The sequence below is a fragment of the Penicillium citrinum genome, assembly GCF_028827155.1.
Source record: "Penicillium citrinum strain IBT 23319 chromosome Unknown utg000002l:1.0-3833315.0:1.0-3834789.0, whole genome shotgun sequence".
NCBI classification, from domain to species: Eukaryota; Fungi; Ascomycota; class Eurotiomycetes; order Eurotiales; family Aspergillaceae; genus Penicillium; species Penicillium citrinum.
In genome coordinates, this window is record NW_026622687.1 from 472174 (window position 1) to 493057 (window position 20884).

Sequence of the window (20884 nt, forward strand, 5' to 3'; positions counted from 1 at the left end):
TGAAGAAGGGATCATGATTTAAATGACGTCAATAGATTCAGCCTAGAATCTCAATATCTTATTAGAATGATATTCTCTGCTAGTTGATACCAAGACAAATCTGTAAATAGACCTGCTCGTGTGATCTTAGCAATAAGGATTAAATGGTGAAACGCTTAATTAGAGTTAGGGATCACGTCGATCTAGTTATGATAAATCGAACAGACTGTAATACTAGGGTGAAATTAAATTGAGTAGTTGTGTATTTAAACGATTCTTCGAAACAAGAGAAGAGAAGGACTAGTTGTGTTAAGGAATTCAGGATTGCGTTGTGTTAAGGAATTCAGGATTGCGGCCTAAGGATCTGGCAATATAGTGTGCTATGAGAGCTAGGAAGCTCACCACGTTCCTATTGGGTGACTGACTCATTATAGCTGACTGGCGCTAAACTAGAAAAAGAAGAGAGAATCCTAACAGAAACTGGTCAGTGGATTATAGATTACCTGACATATCGGAAGTGGTTCAGTGCGATTGGTCATTTATCTGACCTCTAACAGTTATAAATTATAACTTATAATCGGGCGGCAACACAATAATTTACACCACTTGTTCGTATGAATGGCCACTGGTTACCGTTCGCGTTCTACACGACCTACCAACTTTTAGCAAATGCACGCACGTGATTCGATGGTGAGACTTAGGTAGGCCTCGCCAAAACCCGCCCGCGAAAACCCTGTTGATTGCAAAGTGATGCTTCAACGTTCATATTATTGAGGGAGTTGATTGTGTGTTATGTTGCATGTGTTGTCGAAGATACAAGTAGACTGAGTCAAGTATTTATGTATGCACGTGATCCCAGCCGCATTATTATCTCAGCAACGGGATATTTTCAACACCCACCCCTAGGGCTCCGAAAGGAATATGATTATTCGTGAATATTCATGAGTATTTGCGAATATGAATAATATGAATTGAATAATATGAATATGAATAAGGGTCTTATTCATACTCGCACTATTCATGAATAAATGAATAATTCATATTTATTCATATAATAAAATACGATACATAACCATTCATTTCATTACTTCCCAATACATCTATCAGGCTCATATACTCTGGTCCATACAAGTTACATACGAGACTTGAGCACTTCATTAATGGATTTACATGCATGTACCGCCCTCACATTCTGTCTGGTACTGCCCTCTCAAGAGCATCAAACATCGCATAGTCTCCGCGTTCAGACAGTGTCTTCGAAGACCCAAGACATCTCTAGCGCTGCTGAACTCGCGTTCAATCCCGACCTCTGCCGAAGGGATGGGGAGATAGTCGCGAGCAGCTTTTGCCATGAGTGGAAAATTGAACGCGTTAGCCTTCCACCATTTTAGGACCCATTCTGTGTCTGCATCGCCGATCATATGGTCGGACCAGTTGACCGGCGGGGAATCCAAATACTTATCAATATCCGACAAAGAGGCCTCTTTGGATGGCTGGACTTTGCGCAGAGTTCTCCACATTGTTTCTGACATCCCCGGTGGACGTGGTAGGTCAACTTCCCGGGAAACCAATGGCTCTGGGGGATACTCCTTTTTTAAGAAATCCCGCACTTGAGAAACGATAAACCCTGAATCCTGTTCGCTCATTTGAGACACAATCAAAGATGACTTGATGCGCGGATCCAGAACAGAAGCCACATAGTAAAGAAGGTTGTCGTCCATTTTTCTAGCAAACTTGTTCATCTTTCGAATCCCTCCTTCCACCGCATCGCGAATTTCAATACTCACATCTTCAAAATCTCCCTCCTCATTTCGAACATCATTCAACAAGTCGTCCAAGCTCCAGTAAATAGGTAGACTTTCCACAATTGTTGGGCAAGTCTTCGAGACAGAGTTTGTGTGATCCCAGAACGGCTTGAGGATCTTAGCTACTTGCTGAAGTGTCGACCATTCGTCAGCGGTAAGCTGAAGAGCCTGAACTTCTGGATGTATCCGAACAAATTGTCCGAGCTGAGTTTGCAGCCGAAGTGCATCCTGAATCATGATATAAGTCGAATTCCATCGGGTGTCAACATCATAACTGACTTGTTTGCCGGGTGACACTTCCTTCCAATCTTGGCGGCGCTGTGGGCTACGGGCAATCCATAGCGTCAGGAGCCGGACTTTCATGATAGCTCCTTTTGTGCTGTGAAGAGAGTTGAATGCTGCTCTAGAATGGATGGCCATGTCATCCAGTATCGCCTTTGCTTCTCGAGCCGAACCAGCCCTTAGAGAAGCTAACACGTCTCTGCAAATCAGATTGAGGATATGGGCAAGGCAGGGAATGAAGCTCTGTCGTCCACGGAACCGCATGAGAGGCCTAATGCGAAAGCGGTCATCGTCATTATCATACCTCTTGAGGAGCTGATCGTGCAGGCTATCGCATAGCGTTCCATTATTGCCTGCATTGTCCCCTGTAATTGTCAAGAGCTTTGGCGCGATGTCCAGTTCGTCAAGCATCTTCAACACAACGTCCGCTAGATTTTCTCCAGAATGTGGTCCATTGATTTCGGCGAACTCGAGAAGTTCATCGCGCTTGTCAAACTCGGGAGAGATCCAATGACCAATGATACCCATGATCGGAATCTGGTTTTCCGACGTCCAAACGTCAAGGGACAAAGCCAGTGTCCGACTACTCCTCGCGAGCACCTCTTTCACGGAAGCCCTCCTTGAATGGAATTCCTCCTTGATTCGGTTGAAGAGAGTATCCGCCGTCTTGATGGGCAGCGTGGCTCCCGTTGCTTCAATGAGTGCCCTAAAAGCCGGATGCTCTACCACTGTAAAAGGCTGTCTTGTTTGAATGACCCACCGAACTAGCATTTCTTCAACACCAGCCTTCTTTCTCGGGGACTCCAAGAACCGGTCGAGGCTTCCTTCAACCGCAGGCAAGAAGATGGAGTCGGCCCCAGACTTGATACGATGCTTGGTCTGGAGGTGCACCAACAAATTCGAAGTGGAACCATAGCGCGCTGAATCTCTGGAGGACCAGCTGCAATGTTTACAAATCAGCAGTCGGTCTTTTTTGGGTGGGCCACCTTGCCGACACCAAGTGTTATCCAGATGTGTGGTCCAAAAGTGCTCAATAGTCCAACTAGAATATGACTTGGGCTTTCGTCTTTTATACGGATGCGGACTACTCGTATCGCTCCTACTCTCTGAAAAGGCAGGATCAAGCGGAGAAGGCGAGGAGTCAAGCAAAGAGTAAGACCGCTTTGATTGAGGTGTGTCGTCCAGGTCCCTAGACGGAGAGGGCTCGGGAGAGTAAAGGCGTCCTGTTTCACAGATAGATTCCTCAGATTGCTGTGAAGGCGAAGAAACCAGGCCATTGTGTAGAGCATTATAGTCTCGAAGTGGAAGACCACGCGTCCTCCGCATGGACAATTCGGGTGTAGATGACGTGCTACTATTTCCTGGTATCAGTATATCAAAGCGGTATAGACGGTGATGTATAACATACCTTGAGCTATCTGGGCTGGCGTAAGAAACTGATAGGGAGCTTGAGGATAGGAAGATTGTTAACACGCCCATTCATGTTCGGGCTTTCAATGCTTTTCTTGACGTGGAAAGTTGATAGGTCTCTTCTGTCTTCTCTGCAACGCGCTATTGATGATTTTGAACGTAAACAAAATGCAGCCAGGACCATCTAAGGCTCTGGATCATGAGGCAAACGCGTTTTCACGTGCCGTTTCTCAGGACTAGTATATAGACGGAGTTTGAAATGGATCGAGCTTGAATCAGACGAGTGAGCAGATCTATTCAATTCATTGTCCAAATTGATTCGCAATTAGGTTCTTAGATATATATAATGCTCATGGATCTTCGTGGCCGGAGTCAGATTTCTATAAATAGGCATCTACAAATGAGTATCATATCTCAAAAAGGGTCAAATACGGCACATAATACTGGTCAAAACCTATAATAACAGGTTTAACCTTCCAACATGTGTTCGCAACGGAGATTCACAGTCCAGCGTTGCTAATGAATCCATGGCATTGTGAAATCGACCTTTCAGCGCATTTCGGTAATACGATAACCGCTGTACCGGACAAAGTCTTAATGCGAAGAAATTTCACGATATGAATAATATGAATGCGAATACGAATAAGGCGTTTATTCGCGCGAATAAAAAATTCATATATTCATATTCGCAGAGTGCGAATATGAATATGCCGTATATTCGCATTCCTTTATTCCTTTCGGAGCCCTAAGCACGACCAGCCGGTTGCTTCGGCTGCCACAAATTTCCATTGATGATTCAAGAGGTATAAGACTAGTTCTTGATCCCAGGCGAAGGCCTGCTTGTTGACTTCGAACGTAGCCGCTAGTGTTACTCTGTGTGTGGGCGTGGCACATGTGTTAAACGCGACGCGTCAGTGCACCACTGCCTCCCTTGTGCCCTCCGTAGCATGCGTCTGGTGCGGGCGCATCAGCATCCGGCAATTGCCTTTCCTCCCGCGGTGCATCTAGACATTTGGGTTTTGGGTTGGGTTGCCCAGTTGACAGTTAGTCCACGGGTCTGCTGACGAAGAACTTCATCCAACCAGGGGTTTCGTAGGTGGGTTTGGGCCGACGTCTACGTGACATCAAATCCTCACCGCTGCCCCGGTTCCCTTCAGGAATTCACAAAATCCACCAACTACCTACTCTAATCACACCATCCTTATAGGTTATAGGTTGTACGTAATTGAGATCAAGTATTCCCATGGTTATATCTGAGTGTGCCAAGGACCACCTCCCAGGGCAGGCTTGAACATAGCATCGCCACTGAACTCTTTCCACGCAAACGGACGAACACGCAGTGATACAATACCTCCTTAGCTCGCAAGATCGCTACGGACCAATAGATGGCCGTACCACAGTACATATAAGGGTGCAAGTTCAGGAAGTCAAAAGGCATGCTAGTGGTCATTAAATCTTCGCCACTTGAGTATTATTCCGCGGGGAACTATGAAAGGTTCCGTCAATCCAGTACTTTTTTGCTGCTATCGAATTACTCCAACTTTCTCAGTCACCCAAGATACGCGAAATGACTTTTATAGCCACGCATACAGAAGAGCAAGTGACGAGCCAGGGTTGGCCTGTTGAACCTTCCGGATTGGATGAATTACTTTATCCGGACTCGCTATCATGGCACTCGCAGGATTTCATATCCCCCATGGATGAAATGTCCATTGATAATGCTTCATTGAGAAATTTCTCACCAGTAGGCCAGGCTAAACCCTCAGATTCCCTCGATAGCGGTAAAGACTATTGCTGCGTATGTACTCATTATCCAGTTCATGCATTGATCAAGCTAATGGCACTCCTTAGGATTTTGGTGATACTGGGGCCCCGCACACTCATCCATACGAATCACGTTGTACGCCAAACGTTCCCAGGTTCGAAAACATCAATGACAGTCAATACTATGCATATGGGAATAATAAGGAGAAGGAAATATCCAGAGAGTCACATAGTAGGGTACAGCAAGTATACCCAAAACGTCTCTTTGATTCCTCTGGCAGCAATGAAAGGACAACTTCGCAGTCGGGATGTCCTCCGAATCCCACATCTGAGCCGCAGGACCAACCTATTAGTAAGGCAACACGCCAAAAAATAGCGCATAACATGATAGAAAAGCGACACCGTGACAGTATCAATTGCAAATTCCTACGGTTAAAAGATGTTCTAAGTCGTTCTTGTGGTTCAGAGAATATAGGCATCACGCCGCACAAAACGTCCAAACAAATGAACCGAGCAGCGATACTCGAAGAAGCTCATGATGAAATTCTAAATCTCCGATCGGAGGTAGAGTCAGTCAACGAAGCAGCTAAAAGCTTGCGAGACGCAATTTTCCCCGACACATGCAAATTCACACTGTGACAATTGAATAGGCATGGAATATGCTATCGGCAAGATATTGTTACAGATCCTATTTTTGGAATTTTGATCTAAGACATTGTTAAAAGGCCCAGTGGGGTTCACTTAATCGTGGTCGGTTAATAATACTGCAGTACTGGGCTCTCAGTATACCTGTATCGGAAGGTGTTCGTGGTTACTGTATTATTTACGTCATTCCAAATCTACTTCTTTACTTCTTCATCACCTTTTCACTAACCATTGAATACCTTTTAGTACCTTTATTCAATAGGTTGACATACATTGCCTAATACTCTCTCACTCCCCGGGTCTCTGTCGATCTTCATTTCAGCCTGCTTGCAAGGAGATTGGTGTGGCACCTCCGCTTCATTCCGAGCCCATGGGCCAACTGGATCACTTGAAAACAGAACATCCCAAGGCGATTCTCCTGGCTATTCCGCTTCGTACAGAAGCAGTGCTGTGTCAACAAGGTACAGATGTGCAGTGCTGTCAACTGAAGATGTGTGGGAAGCAAGTTTGTCTTTGGCATCTCAATAGTGACCCGAATTTTCGAACAGGTTCGCGAACTAATATATAGTATTCAAGTAGAGATTTGCTCATGCAGACACCCATAACATCAACAACCCTGGGCACTGCATCTATTGGATTCTCACATAGACGGGTGTTCTAGGTACGGTTCATAAATTATTTATTCTACGCTGTAAAAACTATGACTATGCACCTATTCAGATTTCCGATGTTCAGCATCTTTCAGCCTTAACAAGGTCCCAAGCGTCTTTCCTTGCATGAAGAAGCGGCGAATTCCAAGGACATCTCTCCCACTATTGAACAATCTCTCGATATCCACCTCGACCGCTCGCTGGTATAGCAAGGTGATCTTGTGCTATCTGTGCCATACAGTTAAATTCAAGCCTATTGGTCTTCCACCAGTTTCGTATAACTCAGACTGAGTCTGACTTAGATCAAAACCAGTGCTGGTTGTTGGGGTATCGAAATATTGGACGTTATCAGACACAGCAACGTTATACTGTGTGGGCTTTAAAGGCTTCTAGAAATCGATATTCAAAGCTCTTATAACTAACTGATGCTTAGAGAAGTCGAAATAGACTGTGTCGAAGATTGGATATGCTTTTTTGGGAACGCTCTGATTCGGTCGATAATTCCCTCTCCGTATGGTAGCGTTTTGAGCCACTTGGTCTTGATTCAAGGGTCCAGACCCCTTGCTATATAATAAACGCCGTTGCCTTTGATGCAGTCGTGATAGTACGCCAGAAATGTAAGTCCATCAGAGACAGGGATAGTTAGAGCTGACGAAAGATTCTGTCAATTGCCTCGCCGTTCCCTGATAGCGAAGAGTATAGAACGGAGCTCTTCAAACATCGGCACCGCCATATGAATTAAAGGGCTATCCCGAGAGACGTACTGAGTATATTCGTTGCAAGGAGTCAGGATTCTCTTGATATCTGAGAGCTTCCTCCAATAATGAGGGGTGAAACGTTATGCATGAATATCTGGCTCAAGGTTGACTGTATCTTCGAACAGGGGGCGACCCTCTTCGGCACTCTCAATTATAGCAAAAGTAGAGTTCCATGGAGTATCAACATATTATTGGATGGCCTTTGTACAGCCAGGTCGATTATCCACTTCTGCAGTCGCAGTTATTCCTTCCATCGATTCTTTTTCAACGCCACGGGCTCCTTCTTGTCCAAATCTTTCACGTGAGCCTCCATGGCAGCTAGTCGGCTAAATATGTCGGCCAGATTGGCGCGAATCCTTTCATTCCCGGCATCCTGATGGCTTAAAGCCCTCTGCAGAAATCTGTATCATTACCTCAGTAAACATTTCAGTCTCGCTGCATAGCAAACGACTTACTGCATTTGGGCATCTAGGCTTGGATGCATTAATAGAAATTCAAGCATGTCGGATCTCGATATTTACTCAGAGACACATTCCAGCACAATCAGGCCATAGTCGCCGGCGGGTCAACCTGGTCTGAAGCTCTCGGCCCATCTATCTTATCCTCAGGCTGTATCTTCCAAGGTCGCTAATGGTAATTATCCTGATTCTCAGCTTCCCTTTCAACCTTTCCGTCCACTGCTGCTTTGTAACATGGCCCGTCTTTGCTGGGAGAAAATACCCTTAGTCTTCTCATTCTGCCTCCATTGCTCGAGTCGGAGGATGACAAGAGACAATGCGCGTTTCAGTCTGCTTCGAAAGGTTCGTCGGTCATTGGCAAGTGATGATCTTCTAGAGGTCATAGGTAGATTTGCAACAATCAGGGACGCAATCTTCTCTCACGGTTCTCTTCCAGATGAGTAGATGGTACGGAGTCCGTACCAAATTGCTTTTTTGGGTACCCAGCGGGTACCCGCCAACCCGTCCAGAACCCAGAAACAAGTATTATATACCCACATTACACAGAAATATATGATGAGCTGCATGTAATACAATTGTATTTCGGTATGATACAGGATATTAGATTGTCTGCGGGTTTTTGGGTATTCGCTGGGTACCCAAAAAAGCAATATGGCGAGGTCTAGTACGGAGAGGACATACCAAGCTTTGTAGTGACAGGCTGGGAACCGAGCCAGAGCGGTCCGAACGGCATGTGGACCAAGAGGAAGATCTCGCCCCGCCGATCTACCTATGCTGTCCGTATCCGAAACTGGATCCCAACCGTAGCCATTTTAGCGTCTAACCGCATTCCACTTTCCGATATCTCTATTGAAGTCGATAAGTTGTATGTGTTGAGATAGGTAGTTGTAATATTCTTATTGAGGTTACTATCAAAAGTGGGAACTCTGTCTATTTATACATTTGCCCATCGATAGTCTCGCCATATGCTTTGACCACCGCGATACTCAACAGTATGCCTAGTCGGTTCTGAAAATCGAGTCATTCTACTCAATCGATTCATAAGCCACTGCCATTGCCCAACTAAATATACAAAAATGACAAATTAATGTTGACCAACTATCACCAACGGGGCTAAACACCTGGGCGCCGTAGTTGAATCGCAACGTTAAGTGGTGAAAATCAGGTGACGTGGTATACGCATGAATTCAAAATGTTTCTTCTATCTCGCAATCCATAACCAGTCCTTCCGGCGAACTTGTTGGGAAACAAAAAACAAAAGTTGAGCATCGTTGAACAACACTAAACACCGCAGATGAATGAGGATCCAGAGTTTACAAACGTAACCCTGGGTCAGTGCTCGTTCAACCGTGTTTCTGAAAGGTCACATTTATTCATCGTTTCATTGTCCAGTTCCTGAGATCGCCAATGATACCGAGGAACCGTTGAGTTATATTTTACGAGTCTATGCCCAGTATTCGTCTCTTCACAGCGGTCGCTTTTGTGAGATGCCGAAGAATTAAACGCCAACATTTCCGTTCTCTTTGGGATTGCTTTTCCTTTCCAAAGGCTCACAAATCGACCTGTGCTCAATCTTTCACCGCTCCTTGTTCACTAAATGTCTCAGCATAGTTCACAGAACTGGCCCAAATGGGAGGAGGATAATCTTCTTCCCTGGCTGGATGCTCACCGCGAGCTTTCTTGGGAAGCCCGTGCTGAGGCTTATTATGAGGAACTTGGAATTAGACGGAGAATCGATTCGATCCGGGGGAAGAAATACCACATCCTCCGAAAACGGCGTCTCGCTCGTGCAAAGGCGTCAGCGCAGCGCAAGAATCAGAAGCGGCAAAGACGCCTTCGACGGCTTGGAGGGCCCAGAAAGGGCTTCGCATCACTCTCGAAAGCCAAGAATGATAATATCGACCAGTGGCTTCAAAAAATCCCGTCGGAAGGGCCGATCTCTTCGACAAGCAAATCTCCCACAGAAGAAACTCACTCCGGTAAGGTGGCACTTCCTTTGTGGGCTGCTCGTGCTAACCTCCTGTGATCTAGTCTACACTACACCCGCCCCTGATTATCCCCCGCCGCAAGAGTTTCAGTCCAGGTCTGGGCTCTGGGACTATGTGCATCGCATCTGTGCAACCAAAGGGCTCTTCCTTCACCGACAGTAAAGATCTGGGGTTGATGCAATTTCAGACGAAGGGGTGGCATCTTGTTCGGGGAAGAAAGTGGTCAGGGTAGCATCGATGTGGGAGCGGTATTCCTTTCAGGTACCTCGTATATTCCAGCGAGCCAGAACCGACCAGAAAGCTGCTGTTGGGGTGAGTTTGGTGAGAGACTTGTGCCTCTAATCTGTGTGAAGAGCGCGCTGCCGTTCTGAGCTGAGCGCGGTCAAGGACCACCCGACTAGGGCCAAATTGCACGATCAGCGGTTACCGCTCGCGGGTTTTGATACGGATTCATATTTGGACATTATGTATCCTTAAATTTGAATCTCTAGCCAATTTCAATTTTTCTTTAGCTGATAGTCAGGCCACTGGAGGTAAACCGACTGGACGTCCCAGACGTACAATTCAGTGAGAGCCAATGAGGTGTGACCAGATTAGCTAGCTCTTCAGTATAACAACCGCGCAGGCTTTTTTTTCGATGGCTGTCGCCATCATCTATTGAATATAGATGAAGGATATCAATTGAGCAGATTACTGGGGTACAATTTGCAGATCCACGGACTCCAATGCAAAGAATTAATAGTCAGAACTCGGTAGTACAGTAATCCGGTCTACGTGTTTTTTTTTTTTTGGTGCAACTAAAGGAAGCGTTGGTCCAACGGTACGAGATGCCTTGGTCATCGCCGTGCTAACAAAACTGGGCAACATGAACAGAAGACTGGGCAAAGGTGATTTTCAAATGTCGCTGCTGCAACCACTGTCGTATTTTGGATGCGATACCCAGCATGGGGAGGCGGAAACCATGGATGGACAATACGCTCCCAAACGGAGCAAGGGAAAGAACACACTTTGAAGAACCAAACTCTTTAATGACATTACACATGTTCTCTTCGCAACTCAATTCAGTAATAATCCGGAAAGAATACAGACTCGAGCCGGTGAACCGCGCCTTACAAAAGTTCAGTCTGCAAGAACCGGTCAACTTCTGCTACAAAAACCATTTCGACACATCCTATAAGTCTGGCCATTCCGTCGAAAAACCCACTCGGTTGAGTGTTCCGACGTTTGTGTGGAGCTGGAGTGGCCTGCTGTATCTGCTGTGACTGGGTCCGCTCTGTCGGCATTGACACCACGCTAGACTTCGGGGGTATTTCCTGGAGGAACCAGAAGAGACGGCAAAGGCTCTCTGTTTCGGGACCGTCGTCCACGCAGAGACAAAATTTGACGGCAGCACGGTTCATCTGAAGCAGACTATCCCGGTCTTGGGGCAAGCGATGAACGGCCGCATGGCGGATGCTGGCGACTGAGTCACGCAGATCCTGAAGAGATTCGATTTTTTCCAAACCTCCTCACAGGAAATTTTCGATCGATGTTTGGTAACAAATTTAAAGACTCGATGAAGTTCCAGCGCCTCGGGGCACGTCCAGCCAACCGCCAGAGATTGCAATGGAAGCCATCGGTGGACGAATCGAAAAGAGCAAAACTCGAGGCGCCGTTGCAAGGTTTGGAGGATCCGATATTGAGCTCGAAATGGGATCGGTATCATGGATAGTCCGAGCATGGGGTACAGAGACTCCATGAATTCTATCAAAGGCAGTTAGCAAAACGCACTCCAATCCCGAATGCTTGTGCGTACCTGTGACGTTCCTCGCCTGGCAGTTTTCCACGAAGCGTCTCAAAGACCTGGTGCCATTAGAGTCGATCAAATGTTAGAGATCAATTGGGACAACTTACTGAGAGCCGTTCGATTGCAGAGGCCATGGGACTTGAACAGCAGCGACGCCTGGGTCAAGTTTGGACGAAGCCCTGTCGCGACGGCGGATACGGCGAGATCTTCTTGCTGATGGAACCTTGCTGGCTGTCTTGAAGGAACTGCTCGGCGGATCACTTCGGTTGCTGTGCACAGGTCGGCGTAATCGAGATGGGGGTGACATGAGATCTGACAGTGGATCCGATTGGGGTAGGATAGAGAACAGAGAGAAAAATGGGTAGATGGACGGAGCAATCAGTCCGAAGGAGAGCGAGGTCCAGGGAGGAGAGAAGGATAGCAGAGAAAGCCTGAGCGAACGGACGGTGATCCGTCAAGACGAGTAGACTGCGTAGTGCCTCTCGGTCTGCATCCATGAGAACCACGTTCAAGGCCGATTCACCCAGGTTGATCACCGTTGAGGCGAAAACCTCGCCAAGCGAAGGCCTGCCTGCTGAGCCATGAATTCGCCGAGCCTTTACTAGTGAGCGCTTTGTGGTGCTTCATTCAACGTTTAATGAACTGATACAGCGACTACGTGATGGCGCTTCTCCGGCGAAGTTTTCTACGGAGTCACCTCCAATGGCCGCGTTTTCTTGCGGCTGGTGCCTCTTCAAAGCATTACTTGCTGCTTCCAATTGAAGGGCGCCGCTTCACCTCGTCAACAACGTTAACTGAACGATGATTGGTCGAGTCTAGGCCCTCGGCAGCCACGGGTCTAGGTGGGGCGGGCGACCCGCCCTCTACAGATACGCTAAAATTTCTTATTTCAACGTTAATCAACCGCCTCAACGCCCAGCATAGGAAGCGCTCGCCCACTATTGGGTCTGCCACGATGTACGCAAGTGGTCGCTGCCGCAACCCCTACGCGATTGGCATAAAAGACGCTCGTTTTCTGTCGAGAAGAAGATCAGGATTTTCCTCCTCACACTCCCGGGCCACAAGGCCTTGGAGCGTCTTTTGCAGGGACATCTGCGTTACCAAGAGTCTCCGCAGGGACAACTGCGAAATCAAGAGTCTCCGCAGGGACATCTGCGAGATCAAGAGTCTCCGCAGGGACAACTGCGAAATCAAGAGTCTCCGCAGGGACATCTGCGAGATCAAGAGTCTCCGCAGGGACAACTGCGAAATCAAGAGTCTCCGCAGGGACATCTGCGAGATCAAGAGTCTCCGCAGGGACAACTGCGAAATCAAGAGTCTCCGCAGGGACATCTGCGAGATCAAGAGTCTCCGCAGGGACAACTGCGAAATCAAGTCTCGCAGGGGGACGCTGCGTTACCAATTGAGACCCGCAGGAGAGTGCTGCGTCAACAAGTTCTCCCTCGCAGCAATGAGCCCTGCGATTGTATTGTGTGCTCCCTCACAGACGATGAGCCCTGTGATTGTAGAAACGTGCTCCCTCGCCAGCAATGAGCCCTGCCGTTGTATTGTGTGCTCGTTCAGGCAGAGCCCGTGGCGCCGCGGTCCTCGCCCTGATCCTCTGGCGACAAGCAGGCACCTCTTCGTGGTGTCAGAGACTAGTATTCGAGGGAGTCCTCGAAGAAGCCAAGACCTGCTCCAAAGAATCGATAGAATCGATAGAACCAAGAATCCAACAAGACATGGTGTAAAATGGCTTCAGTATTGCATGTAGATGCCACCGTGCATGGCTCTAGTTCGAACAATGTACTTTGTAGCGCTCAAAGACGCCCTGACCTTCTAGAATGGACATTCACTTCCACGAATTGTGAATTAGAGCATTGAGTCATGGTTGACAGCGGGGTGGCCAATCTGGATGGCGGCTGAAATGCAAAGTGGTCCATTGGTGTGAATACTCGTGTCTGCTGGCTAGTAGTGGCAGCAGATTTTGTCCGAAAGTAGGGAGATGCGGAGTTTCGACGGTGAGTAGGTGGTGTGCTGGCGTGTTGATGGTGCTGGCGTGTTGGATGGTAAGGGCGGGAGGTGAGGGCGGGAGGTGAGTAACGGTTGAGAGTTGGTGATGATGGTGATGGGGACCGGACCAGTGAATCGGGAATCAACATATTGATGGGCAGTGCGGGTGACCCCCGGGCGGTGAAGTAGCGGCCAACGGTAAACACCCATCCCCGTCATAGTCGGGGTCTTTGTTCCCTATGCAAAAGTTGATAAACAGTGCGAAACGGTGATTTCTACATATTAGATTCGATATTGTAGTACATACTCCGGTCGCTCTTCTGTGTGCCATTCTCTCGGCTTAAGTATTGTCGCGTGCTCTTTGGCAATATCCTGTATTTGAGGTATTGTCGCTATATATGTCAGCTTGATATCCAAATATATATCCCTAGACGAGTGCTATTGTATACACTATCGGCGGTAAAACCGGGAACGAACCACCATAATAGCAGCGATAGAGAGCTTGATTCTTCCGAACATATTTCAGTTATCATTGAGTCGGTCTGATCGAATGAAATACACTTGTGAAGCGGAAAACGCTGATCTTGCTGGATATGTGCCCGGAAGAACTGATTATTTGGAAAACAGTGGCTATAATTAAGCAAAATTCGCGCTGCCAGCAACTCTCCCCATGTGGTCTAATGGAACTTGCTGCATCTACTGTCTAATAACGGCTCGGGTTCGATTCCTGCAGGATATATTCAGATGACCTTTCATCAGAAAGACGGATCAAAACCCGCTTGAATTTAGGGTAATTTCGGGTGTTATCGTGTTTTCTACGGTTGATTTTTATCCCCTGGTTACTTCGTGATTATATGGAAACCACTTTTCTGTAGTCACTTGAGCATGCCGACCCATGGCAGCATCCGGGGGTATTCAGACGTCTGCCACAGGCGACGAGGCCGTGCACTGACGCGTCGCAGCGTCTCGTGTCGAGCACACGTGACATCCCCACTGACAGAAATATGACTGCTACTTTCGAAGTCAGCAATTACGTCTTATCCAAGAGTTATCTCAAACTGACCTGGCATATTTCGAGTCATAATTGAGCAATTTTTCCCGTTGCGGCAATCGACTGGCCCTACTTTACGAGGCTGCTTCTGCTGATGAGTTCATGGCGTTCGGTGATGACATCGAGGAGGGAGCATTCCATCTAGCACTGATTATCAGCAGCTGGCGCAAGGTGGTCGTTCGCCACTCACCGTGCTCATTCCGCAGATGAGATCTCCACTGTTACCAGCCGCGAACAGCACCCCGGCCGGACTCGTGGGAAGGGCCGAACCAGGGTTGTATTCCACTGCCATCCGAGGTCAGCATGATTTCTGGTGGCTGAGGAGTGGTAGAAACTTGCCGTCATTGTGGTCTGGCATCAGCATAGGCAAGCCAGAGACGAGCTAGCAGGCGTCAGCTCGATCCCACGTGCACGAGGGCCCGGGATCACTTTGTACCATGGAGAATGGATGTAGCCATACCTACCAATACACGACTGGATAGATCTTCAACCGTGTCAGGGCAAAGGACCACTGGAAAAGAGATTCATGGTATTTTGCTTACGACAAGCTTCGCCCCGACCTGAATGACTGCTCTCGCGGCGAGGGATCTAGGGTAGATCTAAGCTAAGTCACGGCCTGTCTTATCGCTTGCTCAGCTGCAATCAGGGGTTGAAATATCTGGCCTTTAGACTATTGCCAACAGCTTGCTTCAACTTGCTGATTGATGTTCCTTGGGGAAATAGTTGTCTTTTTCTGTGGCCGTCGATTCTCGGCTTCTCTTCGTTATTCCGGATGCTCTGATGGCTCGCTCAGTCAGCAGTGAGGCCGGCTCATGGCCACCGACAGGCCTTCGAATCGGACGTGGGACAGGAGGTTGATAGCCGTCAGAATATTGCGAGTTACTAATACATTGACTGTCAACCTTTGTCCAGACCGGGTGATGCTGAAGAGACGAAATGAAAACACTTTGGAATTTTACTATATGGCTAATCAGAGGCCATCAGGCCTTCCTGAATTGGGCTTGCTTACTGCGCCAGGCGAAGTGGCCGTGTCAACCACGTCTTCAGAAACAACAAAGACGCAAGCGTAGTAATATCCAGTGGCTTGGCCCATCAGGCTGGTGCAGCTGGTTTAGTTTCGAGGACGAGGGGCGAACATAGCTCGGTCAGTTCGAGTGTAAAATTGAAGCTCGCCCTATGACGAAAAAGAATCATTAGCGATCTTTTCTGAAGAATGAAGAGCCACGAGCGGATAGCGATCATTTTGAGATTGAAAATACAGTACTGGGCGTTGGGAATGGGCAGGGACAAAGCACTAGGGTGACTTACAAGACAATGAGCGCCTCGCGATAGAAAGTTCGCCATCCTATGAAGGGCCCGTCAGCACATAATATCTGCTCTTCGAATTGCCGCAATGGTATATACTTACGTTGTTAGCTATTGCTGTCCGCTGCATTCCGTCAAGGTCAAAGCGGCTGCATAGGGGATGACTTCGATCTATCGTTAATCAGTCATTAGTAGGTAGCTTATGAAGGCAATTTTTAACTCACCGTGCTGGAAGCTTGGATCTTTCTAGGACATGCAAGGTCTGTTTAATGGGTCCTTAGAGGAATAGCGGGGGCGGGCCTGATATTGAGCATCTTCCGTGTTAGCATGATTCCAAATGACTGGGCAGCTACACTCACTTGCTGTTCGAAGACTTTGTTATCGAGAAAGGTTAGACTAGTGCGATACAACAGGCCAGTTCATTTCATTGCATGATTTCGAGGTCATTCCATACCGAAGAGTAGCTAGCGAAGACGAAAAGCGTTCGATGTTCTTTGACCCAGAATGACAAAGGAATGCTTGAGAACGAATGTTCTGATGCTGAGGGACCAGGTATTTATAGCATTGCAGCCAGTCATTCTGCTTGAACCGATGCTTTGATAATTCTGAATTATGAGGGCACAAACACAGCTGACTCTCCAATTGTGGCTGGTTCAACGTTTCATCATTGATTTAATGCAGCACTCGAAGGCATTGTAACCTGTTGATCCAGCATATGAATTGCTTGTCTCACTGTTGGTCTCGTTCAAACAGTAGAGAAAATGCCGCAGAAACGCACTGATGACGCGTATCAACATTCACCACCATGAGTCCGTACCTTACTGCGATGGGTGGGGCGGCAACCTTCACTGACCGATGATGAGCGCATTATTTTACTCGAAGATTGCCCCATAAATAATAAACAATCATCAAGCGATGCTTCACTCCTGGCTACCTACTTGCCCAAACGCAGAATGTTCTATGTTCCTTCAGTATTGGCATCTACCTCGTATATCACACTTGGGATTCATTCTCGCAGCCCACATCTCACCAAAGAGTTACTTTAATAGTGAGTGAGTTACTAGATCGATCACATTCCCGTAGAACAATTGTCTGCCATCAGCCTCGTCTTTGCGTAAGGCAATACCCACATCAATCTCCTGGGCACGAAGTGGACACAGGAAGGCGGGTACTAGCCGTGCTGTCTCACCGCATCTCCGCCCCACCCTCCCGGGTAGGTGCTCGTCGGACACATGATAATTTTCACACACACGTAAATTTACCCAAATCAATCAACTTTGAAGCTATTCAGAACCCCCAAAACATGCCTGAATCCTACGAAATCATCGAAGCACGTATCGCCGAGGCTTGCAAAACCTATACCGAGCGCGAGGATGCCAAAGTCGCAGATCTCCACCGGGAGTTCAAGGTTCCTTACCAGCGGTTATATCGTCGGATCAACGGTGGCCGCTCAATGTCGCAGCGCCAAAACCACAAAACTGCGTTAATCGCGATCAAGAAGCAGCTTTAGAAGCTTGGATACGGAGGCGTGTTACTGCAGGTTTTCCAGCTAATATATCTCAGATTGATATAGCTGCACGCTGTCTTTTACGCCGTAATCTTCCACCCGATGGATCTACTCAAGTCTCTCTCTCGAAGAGCTGGGTTCGTCGTTTTATAAAGCGACTACCTCCAGATATCAATGAAGTGAAGCAAAAGACACTCCCTGCAAAACGGAAAAAGGCAGCAAATCCACAAGAAATTGAGCTCTGGTTTGCTGAGCTTGATCGCTATATCAATGGAGATGAGGATACACCAGCTATATCAATGGAGATGAGGATACACTAGCTATATCACCACAACATATCTACAATTTTGATGAGACTGGCTTTATTCTGGGTGAAACAAAGAATCAAACAGTTCTTACAACAGAGGATACTGCTCCTTATACAACTACTGCTGAATCAAGAGAGCTTGTTACTGTGATTGAGTGTGCCAATGCCCGGGGTGATGTTTTACCGCCATATATTATCTTCAACGCCAAAATCCAGATGGATAACTGGTATCGTGAGAATTTTCCAGATAATTGGGAGATTGATATCTCTAATACTGGATATTCTAATGATACTATTGCTATGGAATATTTGCGTCATTTTCTTATTCATACAGCTGAATGGACACCGAAAGATCAACCGCGATTATTGCTTCTTGGTGGCCACGGATCTCATCTAACAATCGACTTCTTAACAACCTGTGATGAGAATAATATTATTCCTTTTGCCTTGCCTTCGCATACAAGCAACTATCTTCAACCTCTTGATCAACAGGTGTTTCATGCTTATAAGCATCATTTCCGGAAGCTCAACACCGAGATAACTTCTTATGGCGGTCCGATTGAATTAAAGGTTGATCTTCTACGTGAATTACCTATAATTCGCGACCGTACATTTAAACGACGTACTATCCGTGATTCTTTTAAATCAACAGGGATTTATCCTTTCAACCCGTCGTTAATAGTCGATCCTATCTGGAAAGCTTGGAGAGAGGCACCTATTCCACATATACCATCTCCATCACCAGAAATTCTTTCTAGCGACTTGGAAATCAATACTCCACCTACAACAGTTCGTACTTTGACCAGATCTATAAGAAAAATAGATAAAAAACTGGTGAATCATGAACTATCGCCATCACTTCGCCGACAAATTGATCTGTTATTCCATGCCAATATCCGCCATGCACAGACATCTATGCAGCTTACTTCAGATCTCCAACGATTCAAATATGAACAAAATAAACGCAATCCCCACCGAAATAGCCAGAGACAAATCCCTGTAAAGGGTCGTCTCTCTGTATATCACGGTAAAAGATATGTTGCTGCCCGTGATCACCAAGAGATCTATACAAAGCTGAAAAAGACGATGAGAGACGCGCCGCCACCAGAGATTCCATATCGGGAGGGGGGGGTTTGATACTCCTACAGATGATAGAGATCTATCTCAGCTACCGAATAAGGAGCTTTTTTACCTAGATCCCCTGCCAAAATAGCGTTCTAAATAGCTTCTAATTTGATTGATTTGGGTAAATTTACGTGTGTGTGAAAATTATCATGTGTCCGACGAGCACCTACCCGGGAGGGTGGGGCGGAGATGCGATGAGACAGCACGGGGAGAAGGAAATATGAGCCAATTAGTGCCATGAGTGGCCCACATGCGCACAGGCCTTCGGTTAAATTATTGACTAATGTCTGGTCATGGCTCCTGTGGGTCATCAATATAAATGCTATCATTGGATAGTACTAATATAATGATATCTGCCAAGTAAATATGACCCAATCAGTGCCACAAATGAACGACAAATGCCACATAGCCGCAGCAGAACTGATTGGTTCAAATCTGACTATGAGCTCCTAGGTGCCGAGTCCTACTGTTATACATGTCATCATTGGATAGCGCTGACACAATGATATCCACAATGTATCCATGTCTCCACTCTCATGAGACCGAGATAGAAATGACATTACACCCTGACCGTTAAGATTCAAGTGTAGCTTGTGCAGATATATTCAAAATACAAACAGAAGTCGAAGCCTGCGCCGTAAATGAAGGGGCCACGACCCACTTTACACTCTCGGCTCCTTAAAACTAAAAATTGGAATGGCAAAAGACCAATTGATGACCTCCCAGTAGCACCTTTGTTGTTTAATCAACCTGACTGAGTTTTCTACGCCCTTCAAACAGAGTGAGTAGGTGGTACATTCATGTCGGTTCTTTATGGGCTTTCTCGTTGTTCTATTCCCGATTATTTGCCCAGTGGCATCTGACTAAGGAGTTTGACATGCATGTGGGGGTTTAAATTCAACTGGAATCCAGATCGCGTCAAATTTTTATCTTGATAACTTTGCTCTTTTGCGGTGTAATTTGGAATCTCATCTAGGCTGCGAGCAAGGTAAGTTGCGAACACCCATCTTAAAATTCACGCAGCGTCAGGCTAAAGAGGTACGATACCTTGAAATACATGAGATAGGAGTTTGCAGGACTTCAGCATTCTGATTCTGTATTCTTACATTCGATGGTGATCATGGGCATACATTGGGGGATATTCATGCAACAAAGCATTTTTGATCAGCCTAGCGTCTACCACGGACTTCGCTCGCCTACCATCCAATCTTGCATCGCCAACCATTCACTCCACTGTATCTCGGCCGTTTGGATCTCGTTCTCGGAGGGGTTGCGCAATGGCCGTAGAAACGGGGTTTGCTCGTCGGGCAGGATATCATAAGCGGTCTTTGTGGAGGCCCACCCGTTACTTTTCGCTGCAAAGAGATAATTCATCCGCTCTTCTTTAAGGATGCAGGCCACGCCAGACTCCCAGGCGCCACCAAAAAAAGCCAGCAGGATAGATGGTGAGTCATGTGCCGTCACAATAAGACGTTGAATATATTGTCTCAGCGAGGTGTCGACGGCCTGAGAAATCCGCTGGTGGGGCAGGCGGATATTGATTAGCGCGGCCAAAGATTGCACCTCGAGCGTGTATTGACCGTGTTTTAAGAAGTGCTGCACACAACTTTTATAATGCAAGGACCAGGACGTCAGAGCAAGCGTTTCGAATTCGTCGTTCAGAAAAGCCGAGTGTGACTCGCGGTTGCCAATTTGTGGCTCGAGATCCAAGTGATGTTGCGCACTCATCGGCATGGCTGGCTCCGAACGACATTCGTTGGGGATGTGATGGGAAACGACAAGGGCGAAAAGCAAGGAAGCATTGAAAATCTCATAAAGCCCTACAAGAGAGGCTAGGGTCATCGATCGCTGGGAACAAGTGGGTCAATTGTCCCGGAAATCGAACCGATCGATCAATTTCGAGCTCCAGTCACGACAAGCCGAACCATAGTTTGTGCAAACGATGAGAGAAGAGTTGATTGGAGAGAGTAGGGCGGCAAAAACGGAAGAAGCGGCACGAAATAACAGCAAGGCACTATTTTTTGTGAATCCATCCGTTTCTGCGACTGATGCCTTTGGCCTTGACCACTTTC

General features: G+C 47.0%; 7 protein-coding genes across 7 annotated transcripts; 2 read left to right on the plus strand and 5 right to left on the minus strand.

The window, feature by feature from the left end:
• Window positions 1-1145: 1145 nt before the first annotated feature.
• Window positions 1146-3392, minus strand: N7469_002043 (uncharacterized protein; the record flags this gene model as incomplete). The annotated part of the gene is made up of 1 exon (XM_056640963.1): window positions 1146-3392. The coding sequence occupies one exon, from the start codon at window positions 3390-3392 to the stop codon at window positions 1146-1148; it is 2247 nt and encodes a 748-aa protein (XP_056503457.1).
• Window positions 3393-7534: 4142 nt separating this feature from the next.
• N7469_002044 (uncharacterized protein) lies at window positions 7535-7777 on the minus strand (the record flags this gene model as incomplete). Its single annotated transcript, XM_056640964.1, has 2 exons — window positions 7535-7694; window positions 7749-7777. 2 exons carry the CDS (start codon window positions 7775-7777, stop codon window positions 7535-7537), a joined length of 189 nt encoding a protein of 62 aa, XP_056503458.1.
• A 1571-nt stretch (window positions 7778-9348) lies between these two features.
• N7469_002045 (uncharacterized protein) lies at window positions 9349-9901 on the plus strand (the record flags this gene model as incomplete). Its single annotated transcript, XM_056640965.1, has 2 exons — window positions 9349-9730; window positions 9783-9901. The coding sequence occupies 2 exons, from the start codon at window positions 9349-9351 to the stop codon at window positions 9899-9901; spliced, it is 501 nt and encodes a 166-aa protein (XP_056503459.1).
• Window positions 9902-10848: 947 nt separating this feature from the next.
• N7469_002046 (uncharacterized protein) lies at window positions 10849-11832 on the minus strand (the record flags this gene model as incomplete). The annotated part of the gene is made up of 4 exons (XM_056640966.1): window positions 10849-11217; window positions 11244-11482; window positions 11535-11581; window positions 11633-11832. 4 exons carry the CDS (start codon window positions 11830-11832, stop codon window positions 10849-10851), a joined length of 855 nt encoding a protein of 284 aa, XP_056503460.1.
• Window positions 11833-12266: 434 nt separating this feature from the next.
• N7469_002047 (uncharacterized protein) lies at window positions 12267-13666 on the minus strand (the record flags this gene model as incomplete). The annotated part of the gene is made up of 2 exons (XM_056640967.1): window positions 12267-12363; window positions 13341-13666. 2 exons carry the CDS (start codon window positions 13664-13666, stop codon window positions 12267-12269), a joined length of 423 nt encoding a protein of 140 aa, XP_056503461.1.
• Window positions 13667-17176: 3510 nt separating this feature from the next.
• N7469_002048 (uncharacterized protein) lies at window positions 17177-18824 on the plus strand (the record flags this gene model as incomplete). Its single annotated transcript, XM_056640968.1, has 3 exons — window positions 17177-17315; window positions 17447-17624; window positions 17672-18824. The coding sequence occupies 3 exons, from the start codon at window positions 17177-17179 to the stop codon at window positions 18822-18824; spliced, it is 1470 nt and encodes a 489-aa protein (XP_056503462.1).
• Window positions 18825-19988: 1164 nt separating this feature from the next.
• Window positions 19989-20654, minus strand: N7469_002049 (uncharacterized protein; the record flags this gene model as incomplete). The annotated part of the gene is made up of 1 exon (XM_056640969.1): window positions 19989-20654. One exon carries the CDS (start codon window positions 20652-20654, stop codon window positions 19989-19991), a length of 666 nt encoding a protein of 221 aa, XP_056503463.1.
• Between the last annotated feature and the right edge of the window lie 230 nt (window positions 20655-20884).